Source organism: Antechinus flavipes, chromosome 4, assembly GCF_016432865.1.
Source record: "Antechinus flavipes isolate AdamAnt ecotype Samford, QLD, Australia chromosome 4, AdamAnt_v2, whole genome shotgun sequence".
NCBI lineage: Eukaryota > Metazoa > Chordata > Mammalia > Dasyuromorphia > Dasyuridae > Antechinus > Antechinus flavipes.
Window position 1 is genome coordinate 479,931,907 of NC_067401.1, and position 10,053 is coordinate 479,941,959.

Sequence of the window (10,053 nt, forward strand, 5' to 3'; positions counted from 1 at the left end):
CATCCTGTAGAATTTTTAGCTGAACTTGTCTAAAGCAGAACTCATTAGCTCTCTCCTAATTCCTGTCCCCCACTTCCTCCCTTCTCTATGGCCCTGCTCCCCATCCCTTAGGCTCAGACCCTCTCTCGCATCCCCCACAGCCAAGCTGTTGTTGAGACCTATTGGTTTTACCTTTGCGGCATTTCTCAGATTCATCTCCTCTCTCCTGACGCCGTCCCTTCCCTGGTGCAGGCCTTCAGCACCTCACCTGAACGATTGCAATGCCTTCCGGGGCCTTCTCCATTCAGCACTGAGACTTTCCTATCTCCCAGCTTGGACCTGCATCCCCCCTCCTCCCACAACTTGTGAAGCTTCGTGGCTCCTGATGACCTCCAGGGTCAAATAAGGAAATCCTCTGTTTTGGGGGGCTCTTTATGACTTGTCTCTCCAACCTTATACCACTCACTCCCCTTCCCCTCGGCATACACACGTACACTCATTCTCTGTGCGGCCACTGACAGTGACACTCCGGCTTGCTTCCTGTTCCTTGTACAAGGTGCTCCCCAACTCTGGGCAGTTTTGCTGGCTGAATCCCGTGCCCAGGGTGCTCTCCCTCCCCACCTCTGCCTCTTGGTGTCCTTTAGGTTCCCAGCAAAACCCCTCTTCCCACAGGAAGCATTTCCTAGTCCCCCTCATGGCAGCAACTTCCCTGTCTTGATGAGCTCCAGTTTCTCTGGGTCTATCTTGTTTGTACTCAGTTGCTTACATATTGTCTTCCCTGTTAGACTGGGAGCCCCTCCAGGGCAGGGGCTTTGTTCCTTCTCCTTGTGTTCCAGCACTTAGCACAAAGCTTGGCCCACAGCAGCTGCTGAGAGACTTGAAGGCAGGGCAAGCAGAAGACCCCGGCCTTCCAGGGGCCCAGGAGACTCAGTGCTTTAACTCCCTCCCTTTCCCTTCCTAATGTAAGCATCAGTCTGTTGAGAGCAGCAGCCCCCCTTTACAGGAATCAGTCACCCACATTATCACCAGTGCAGTGGCAGAGCAGAAATTCCCACAGAGCCAGTCCATCAAAAAGCACCAAGGGGCAGAGTCATAAAAGACTCTGTTCTGCCCTCAAGAAGCTTCCATGCCATCAAAGGAGAGAGCACGGGCATGAATAAGTAGAGGCAAGGTCATGAGGCGAGGGGGAATCCTGGCATCTGGACGCTCAGGAAGGGCTCCTTGGAGAGGGGGGAACTTGAAGCAGACTTTTAAAGGAAGCCAGAGGAGCAGAGGTGAGAAGGGGGAGCATTCCGGCGTCTTTGGCTGCGCAGTAGCGTGTGCCGGGTGCCGAGCCCACCTTGGAGCCTTGCCTGCAGGGAAGTGACTTGGGAAGCCAGCCTCTGCCAGCACCTCTGGTTCCTGTCTCTGCCTCTCACGTTTCACTTGCCTGGATTTGAGCCTCAAAATTCCCTTCTAGGATCTTGACACTCTCCGGCACCTTCAGAAACAGACCGAGCAGGCTTTGCTCTCCCTCCTCACCACCTTAATTTATTAGGCACCTGTGGGGTACAGAGAGTGGTGCTTGGCAGTGGAAGAGGTTTCAGTTTAGAGAAGATGTGGTCCCTGACTTCCTGGAGTTCCATTAGGAAACCAGCCAGTCCCCCACGTGTTTAAGCTCCTAGAATATACACGTAAGCAGGAGGTGCCCATAAAAGTGTAACAGGCCCTGTCCTCAGGGAAAAGTATACACAAAGCAGCACAGCATGAAGATGCAGGGATGAGGTCAGAGGTGGCGCGATGTGAAAGGCGGTGCTGTTTGAGGTGAGTCTGAGAGCCCAGGAATTCCGGGGGAGAAAAACGAGCAGGGAGCTACCAGCGGGGAGGCAGGAGGGGAAGATGGTGGGCCCTTGGAGCGTGTGCAGGGAGACATGTGTCGCACCCAACTAAGAGGGAATGGGGCCGGCTCGGACGCTGTATCAGCTGGCCAAGCTGATGGCCACCCTTGCTTGGGGATCACACCAGGGGAAGATTGGGGAGCGAATGGGGCACGTCCAGCCTAGGGAGGGGAAGACCCAGGAGTGTCTGTCTTCATGGTTGAAGGGCTGTTATATGGAAGAGGGCCTAGATTTGCTCTGTTGGGATCTGGGGGCACAAGTAGGAGCAGGGAGAAGAAGGTCCAGGCAGGGAAACTTGGGATTGAGAGACAGAAGTCTTCCTCATCAAAAACAACCAGAGGGGGATGGACAGTTGGGAGGGCAGGCTTCCTCTTTCAGTTATCAATGAATGTCATGAGCAGGGACTGATAGCCAGGTCCTGATGAACGTCAGCGACGAATCCTGTGGCTGGGTGGTGGCATTTGAATTCTTGCTACTTGAAATGATAATTAAAGGTGAGATACAGTCATTGTCTCCAGCCTAATGAAAATATTGGTGGGCTGCAGCTCCTTTGTGGGATTCATTGTTCATGTTCATCAGAACATGCAGAATTGCTGCATTCTTGGTCAGGTAGAAGTCCCTCTTTCACCTGTCACTTTGTGACTGTAAAAACTGGGTAGGAATTCTGCTAGCAACTAGGAAGGGGCAGAAAGAGCATCGCAGACACGTGGGACTGCCAGGCAGGGTTGTGGGAATGCTACCTCCGCCTTATTGGGGGGAAAGAGGGAGAGTGATGATGAGAGAAGAGGCTGCAGCCGGGCACATGATTCTGGCAGTATGTGAAGGCTGGACTGGAAGGAGCATGGAACGGCTCTGTTCAGAGTCCAAAGGTGACTAGAATGGAAGGCATTAGGGGTCGGATGGATGGACGGATGTATAGGTGAATAGACAGATGGATGGATAGATGGATAGATGGATGGACGGATGGATGTGTGTGTGGATAGGTAGATGGATTGCTTGATGGGTGGATTGAAAGTGTTGATCCAGCACTCATTATGTAAACACAGTACTGTGAGTGTTAGACATACAGAGAAAAGCTAGTCAGCCCCTGCTCTCAAGGATCTCCCACTGTGGGGGAGGTGACGTTCATGGAAAATTTTTACTTAAGCCAGATGGAAAGACCCAAAGCAGACAGCTGCCTACACCCTTTTCATTTTATTTCCACTGACAAGTAAAACATCCTAAATTCCTACTGCTGAGCTGCTGACCGAGGCCAGGGTCTTTGGGGAGAGAACTTTCTTTTCTTAGAGGCAGGGAATTTGCCCCTGTGGAAGGGGCTGCAGGGGAGGGCTTGGGCAAGAGTGGAATGGATAGCATTTGGAGATCAGTTGGAAGTCCCCCAAGGGTACTGGGACAGACAGGGGGTCAGTAAGGATGAACTCCCTGCCGGACAGGTGGAGTGGGAGGGACTGGTAACACCCAGGGGGAGAATTCAGACCAGAGGGCAGGGCGGAAGAAGGGGAAGGGGCAGATTCTCATCATCTGCATGAAGGTGAGATCTTGAGATGCAGGGACAGGGAGTACTCCCCAGAGAGTAGCCATATTGGAGTGGGAGGTGGGAGGAAGTGAAAAGGTCACTTTATCATCTACGTAACTCCAGCAGAAGTCAGGACACTTGCCAGCTCTGCTGACCTGGCCGGACAAGGAGGCAGAGGCAGCTTTCCCCCTCCCATGCCCCATCAATAAGGCAGCCCTTTTGGGATCTTTCGGAAATGTCTGAGAGGGGGGAGGAGCCAGCAGCTCACCCACCTGGAACGAGTCACCCCCCACTGGCAGGCTGCACCTGGAACAGCTGGAGGTGCTGCAAGTCAGGGCCAAGTCCCACTGGCAGCTGTCTCTCATGCTCAGCGAGGCAGTTGGAGGCCCTCTCTGTACATCTGAGCTCTGGTCCCAGAGGCCAGTGGCCTTCAGCTGGATTCTCCTTATCTCCTAGCTGCCCTGTAACTCTCTCTGGATGCTTCCATCCTCCAGGCCCTTGTTGGGCTCCTTCTCTATTCAGCCTCCCTAACCACCCTTGCCAGTACAATCTCAGGCCCCAGAGTCCGGCCTCTCTTGGGACATTCTCCCCAGTGCTAAGAGTAGTCCCTTCAGTCTTGGGGACAGTTGTCAGCAGACTATCCCCCCGACAAGGAGGGTGTGCCCCCTTTCCATCCCCCCATCCTTTCCCATCTCTTCTCTCTGTTTTGTTCCCCATGAAAGTGGTTTATGGTCTCATGGAGCAGACTTGACCTGACTTCTCAGGGGACAAGCTTGAGTGAGACTAGTCTGCATCCCTCAGGACTGTCCCCCAGGACACCAGTATTAGGGTGTGCCCCTCTGCTGTTGACTGGGCAGTATTTTAGGGAATCTGAGCTCCCTCCCCTCGTCCCTATTCTAGATGTTCATTTTCAGAGACTCAGTGGTGCTTGGGGGGAGGAAAGAGTGTCAGCGTTTCCTCCTCAGCCAGGCTCGTTGAGGGTCGATGGTGAGCTCTGAAGAGAGGATGGGGGTTAGAGCTCCTCCTGGGAGGAGCAGAGATGGTAGAGAACCCCCAAGCGAGCTGCAGAAGTAGTAAAGGGCTTAGCTCTCAACAAGCCTTTTCCTTCCTTTTCTAGCCAAGAGAGTGAACGAGGTGATCGTGGGGAATGACCAACTCATGGAGATCTGAGGTTATCAGCGTCTGCGTCTGTTCTGAAGTCTCCCAGGACTGGGCAGAGGCCCGGCCTTTGCCGACCACAACTACTTTCCTGTCTGGCTCTCTTTGTATTGCTCTCCCAATAAAGACATGTCTCCAGTGGGCTCCTAGACTCCTGAGGCTGTCCTGTCCTCCGGCACATGACCCTGGCCAGGAGGACGTCGCCACGAGGACCACACAGTCTGCTGTTGAACAGTGACACAGGCCATCTGTGCTGATGTAAACAGAGGTTCTCCCTCCGGGGGCCCTGCTCAGCCTTACCATTTTCCCCCTCCCTGACCCCCACCCAGAAACCGGCAGCTTCGGGATCATTCTGAGGTGACAAGAAGGCACTTCCTGCCTTGCTGCCAAGGATGGAGCTCTTCCAGGGACTAGCTCTTATCTCTCCTTTCCCAACCAAGAAAAAGCTCTTAGCAACTTCTGCCCCAAGTCCAGGGAGCTTCATAGTGACCTTGTGACTTTGGTCTGATGGCCCCAGACCAGTTGTGCTGCTCCCACTGGCACCTTCCAGCACCCAGTCACCCCCGGAGCTTACACTGGTTGGGATCCAAGGTCAGGCTCTTCCAGGGCTTGTTGCGGATGTAGCCCAGTCAGAAAGGCCCACAGGCCTTGGCTAGTGCCCTGAAATAACCTCTTATTCACTGGCCCCATCCCTGCATCTAGAAGAAGGCAGATAGGCAGGGGACCCTACCCTTCCTCTTCCTCCTCCCTCCTCCCTGCACAAGAAGAGAGTGTGGGGAGGTCTCCTTTCCTCTGCTTTTTATGACCTGCAGGTGTTTGGTGGGAGATAAAAGTAGGTCCTGGGGTGAGATTTCATGGCCCAGAATTATCAAAGTGAAGGTCCTCCCAGTGGGTGGCAGTAATTAAGTAAAATAATTTGAAATAATAGTTTATACATTACTGCAAAAATCCCAAGGCCTGGGGAGTTAACGCTTGCCATTCTGGATTGATCTTGATGCTGGTTGTTCCTGCCCTAGAGGAGCAAGGGGAGGAGGAGAAACCTCTCCACTTGACCCAGGAAAGGGCCCCCCCTCTTTGTTTCCCTCTCTTCTCTTGGTTCCCAAGGGTGACCCTAGCCAATTCAGGAGGGAGGGAGCATTTCCTCAGCTAAATTGGCACATCTAGGATCTGGGAAGAAGTAGAAGAGAGAGCCCTGCCCCTGCCCCTAGGGAGAGATCCAAGGGCTGAAAAGACCTGAGAGGGCATCTGGCCCAACATTGGCCCATTTTACAGATGTTGAAACTGAGGCCCAGAGAGAGAACGGGAGGTAGCCAAGGACAGCTTGCCACACTAAGTCAGACCACATTTTTGTGTTTCTGAATTCAATTCTGGGAGCCATATTTTAGGAAGAGCATTGATAAACTTTAGACTATCCACAACAGGATGATCAGGTGGGGAAGGGTCTCAGGATCCAGTTAAGAAATGGTGGCTGTCACACAGAAGGATCCACTGGGTCCCGCTTGGCCCAGAAAGCAGACCCTGGAGCAGTGGGAGAGGTGGCAGGTGGAGGCTGGCTGTCAGGAAGCTTCTACCCAGGAGGTCTATCCCAAAAGAGAAGGGACATTTTGGAAAGGCTGTGAGCCCCTCCTTACTGCTGGACCATTGTCCACCCCTTGTGGGGGATAACACGTTGGATTCTGTGCTCTGTTGTGGGTCCTTGAATGGCCATATATGGAGACGACTCCCCCAGTGAGGCCCTGAAAAGTCTCTTCCTTGTGTCTCTTGGGCTGCTGTCACTGACCTCAAGTACTTGCCTACACCCAGGACCCTGAGGGCAGTGGTTGGACCCCATTGTGGAACTTGAAGAGGATAAGGGCTTTCTGGGCCCCAAGGACAAGTTTGCCTTGAGCCCCCGAGAATCTGTTGCCCTCCAGGAGCACTGCTGGTGTGGTCTTGAATGACACCGGGCTCTCCGTCCCAGCCAATCCCTAAACTTCTCCCCTGAGGGGCCATGGGAAGGGGATCTGGCAGTGCCATCCCACTGTCACTCCAGGCTCAGAGGGGCCAGATCTGTCCCACTGCATAGGTAAGCATTCACGGGTCACCTACAACATGCACCGGCTCTGCACAGGTGAGAGGGAGAAGGACCCTATTAGAAGGAACAAAAGGTCAGTGTCAGTAGTAAATAGGAGGGAGAAGTTGCTTCTGCCTGAGGAGTACCTTGGAGAGCATGAAGGATCTTATTTTAGTGGGTGAGGGACAGAGGAAAGGCAGGACCTGGGGAGCTAAGAGTCCAGGCAAACAGGTCCTGGAAAAGTAGCAAGAGTAAAGCTGGGAAAAGATGGAAGCTGGATAGTAAAAGGCCCCAGGGTAGAGGGTCTGGCTTTGATTCTATGGGAATTAGGGAGCCATTGAAGGCTTCTGAGTCGCACAGGGACAAACTCGTTCCCTCTAGGAGCCTCTGAGAGTCGGCCATGTAAGAGACTGTGAGAATAGGGAGGAAGGGATATAAGATGCAAGAGATGGCCGAGCTCTGGTGGGCAAGATGGCGCTTTTCGATTGATTGAGTGTGAGGGAAAATGCAGAAATGACTTGGCAGTTCCGGCCAGACAGAAAAACAATCCTTGGCCTTCTGTGTGGCTTTATCCAAACATGATCTCATTTGACTCTTTCAGAAGGCCCAGGTGGTCAAGGAGGAGGAGGTGCTCCAGTGGGCAGAATCTGGATGTCAGTAAAAGAAATGGATGGAGGGATGGGGTGTTTTAGGAGTATTGGCTCCAGAGGCCAGTCTAGGGAGCAATCTACAGACCCCTGTTCTTGGTCTGCCTGCCTGTGTCCCCGGCTCTAGAGCCCCCAGGCCAAGCCAGACCCTCTACCCTGGGACTGTGGCTCCGCAGGCCACTTGGTCTCCAGGCTCCTCAGGTAGGATGGGGAACCATGGGGGAGGGATTGAGCCCGCCCCCCAAAATGTGCCTCGGTTCTCCCCCCCGGAGAACCCCCTCGGGCTCCAGATGGGGCAGTGGCTCAGCTGGGGCTGCAGTGCTTCCCCCAGAGCCCTGGCTCGGTTATTGATAACAGGAGAGATGCCGAGCCCTGCTGGTCCTGCCTCCTCCCGGACTGACCAGCGCCTATCGGCTGCCTTCGGCTAGCACTCGGGGCTAGCCTCTCTGGAGAAGGCTCCCTGGGAACTCAACCCTGCAGTCTTCCTGAGCCTGAGGGAGGGGGTGGGGGGTACTGGTGTACTTCCCCCTTTTCTCCCTCCCTCCCTCCCTAACCCCCGGCCCCCAGGGCTCATGAGCTGCCGGAGCCAAAGGCTGAGGTTTTCACAGCCCTTCCTGGGGTGAGGGGAGGCCAGGCTGCAGGGGAGCCCACCAGCTGGGCTCTGCAGGCTCCTGAGAAGGGGAGGGAGGGGGAGACCTCTTTCCAAATGGAGAGTGAGTAATTTGCCCGCAGCCCCCCTCCCCAAAGTGGCTGGTGGTGTCTGCCTTAAGCTAGGCCTTTGTGCTCGGGCTAAATGGTTAATTGTGTCTGAGGAAGATGTCCCAGCTCCGCCAGGCAGCCGGACCACCCAGGCAGCGGGCTGGAGAGCATGCCGGCAGCATCCCCGGGATGTGGGAGTGGCTGGGGCCACAGAGGGAGAGAGGGAGGGAGGGAGGGGAAGGAGGCTGGGAGGCCAGCGTTCCTGCTCGGGGCCCCCACCCCGTCGGCCAGCCAGGATGCCTGCCCACACAAGAACCAAGCAGGAAGTGCTGAAAAAGAAAGCCAAGTCTTGGGCCTGCTATTTGTAGGAGACTTCTCCACTTTCCTCAGCCGGCTTCCTTGGGCTCTGAAGGGAGTGCTTAGGGCCAGGCCCGACCAGAGAAACCAAGACTGTTAAGAAGTCCTCTAGCCCCCGGCCCCAGCAGGCAGCAGTCCCGAGTGCCCCGGACTGGCCTGGGTGATGGGAGCAGCCCAGGGTAGTGGACCCTTTCTTAGAGTCAACCTGTACTCCCTCCCCACAGGCAGCTCTCCCCCCCCCACTATTACTCAGAAGCTGGCCCCCAAAGGGGGGCACGTTTTTACCTCAGGGTCTCGGAGAGCCCAGGAGGGGAGGGAGAGCTTGCAACTTGGAGGCAGGAGAGGGGGATTGATGTGGGCTGGTTAAATTAGACCCCTTCCCCCAAAGTGAGAGGAGCACTGCGCTCTTCCCCTCAGTTCCCTTGGCCCCTCATGCCCCAGGATATTGGGGAATTCCCCAGAACTAGACCAAGACTGACTGAGGCTAACAGAGGGATAAGTTGGGTTTCCTCAATGAGTGGACAAGTGAGAGTACAGTGATTAAGTGTCGGATACTAATAAGCCCTGTGGGTAGCTCGAAGCAGGTGTCAGTCCCAATCTGACCACTGTCTGGGCCCAGCTGAGGAAACCTCCCCCACTCAGGGCCCCAGGCACATGGAAGGGCTCACTCCCTCAAACAATATCTTGTTCTTCTGCCTTTACTTCTGCTGTTCCCCGTTGAGGCTCCCTCTCCTCTCTTAGCCAGCTACACATCTCCCCATTCCTACCCCTCTCTGCCATGGGAAATTTGAAAAAGAAAGATGGGGGGGAAGGGGAGAGGCCTTGAAGGCTGGGATCAAGAGCTTAGATTTGATCCCGAAGACAATGGGAAGTATTTTGAAGAGGAGGGAGACATGATCAGACCCGTACATTATGAGAGAGTAGCGATTTAGAGGCAAGGAGAACAGTTAGGAGGCTACTGCAACAGTCCCGACATTTGCTAAGGACCTGAGCTAGCATGGGTCCGGTGAGTGGAGAGCAGGGAACATCTAAGACAAATGTTATAGGAAAGGGAAGGAGCTGGTTTGGAGATTCTGAGCCTTGATGTCCAGGTGGGTAGTGGACCCCCTCCCCCCACCCACCCACTCTGCCTGCTCCTACACATGTTGCTGAAATGATTGACTGGGCAGGGATGTTGTCTCATCCATCTCTGGTCTCACATCATGGCGGTCTCTTGCAGACCCAATCAGCCCTCCCCTCCGTATCACAGTGAAGCTTCTGGGTAGGACTTTACAACAGTTAGAGCCATGAAGTCTGAAAAGGCCCTAAGCATGGACTGTACTGCCAGGGAAGATCCGACAGGGTAGATTTGTAAAGTACACAGACAGATGAGGGACGGTCTGCTCCGAGGGGGCCAGGGTTTGCAGAACATCCCCAGAATTCTGTCCTCACTGGCATTCAGGACCAGTTGAATCTACCACGAGGGTCCGAGGAGGATGAAGCTGGAGAAAAACAATTGGCTTTAGCCATTAGGTCATTTTCAGTAACCTCAGTGAAACTCCCTCCAGCAGAGTAGTGGGTCAGAAGTCAGACTGCAGGGAGAGGAGGAGCAGGGAGGAGCACATCTGTCCCACAGAGCACGGACTCTGCAGCTTCCCTGCACACTGTCCCCAGAACGCTGAAGACACTCGTGGATCAGCTGACTTTGTGCCTGGTGCTGGAGATAGAGACAAAAGACAAAGCAGGCCAGTGGTGGAGAGGACTTGCAGTCTGCATGTTTACGTGTTA

General features: G+C 54.5%; 1 protein-coding gene across 1 annotated transcript in view; it reads left to right on the forward strand.

The window, feature by feature from the left end:
- Window positions 1-4,673, forward strand: part of EIF2B3 (eukaryotic translation initiation factor 2B subunit gamma) — a 71,939-nt gene extending 67,266 nt beyond the window's left edge. Inside the window, exon 12 of the mRNA XM_051999885.1 lies at window positions 4,490-4,673. Coding sequence (XP_051855845.1) covers window positions 4,490-4,542 — 53 coding nt within the window. The 3' untranslated portion in view covers window positions 4,543-4,673. The remainder of the gene's footprint in view (window positions 1-4,489) is intronic.
- Window positions 4,674-10,053: the final 5,380 nt, after the last annotated feature.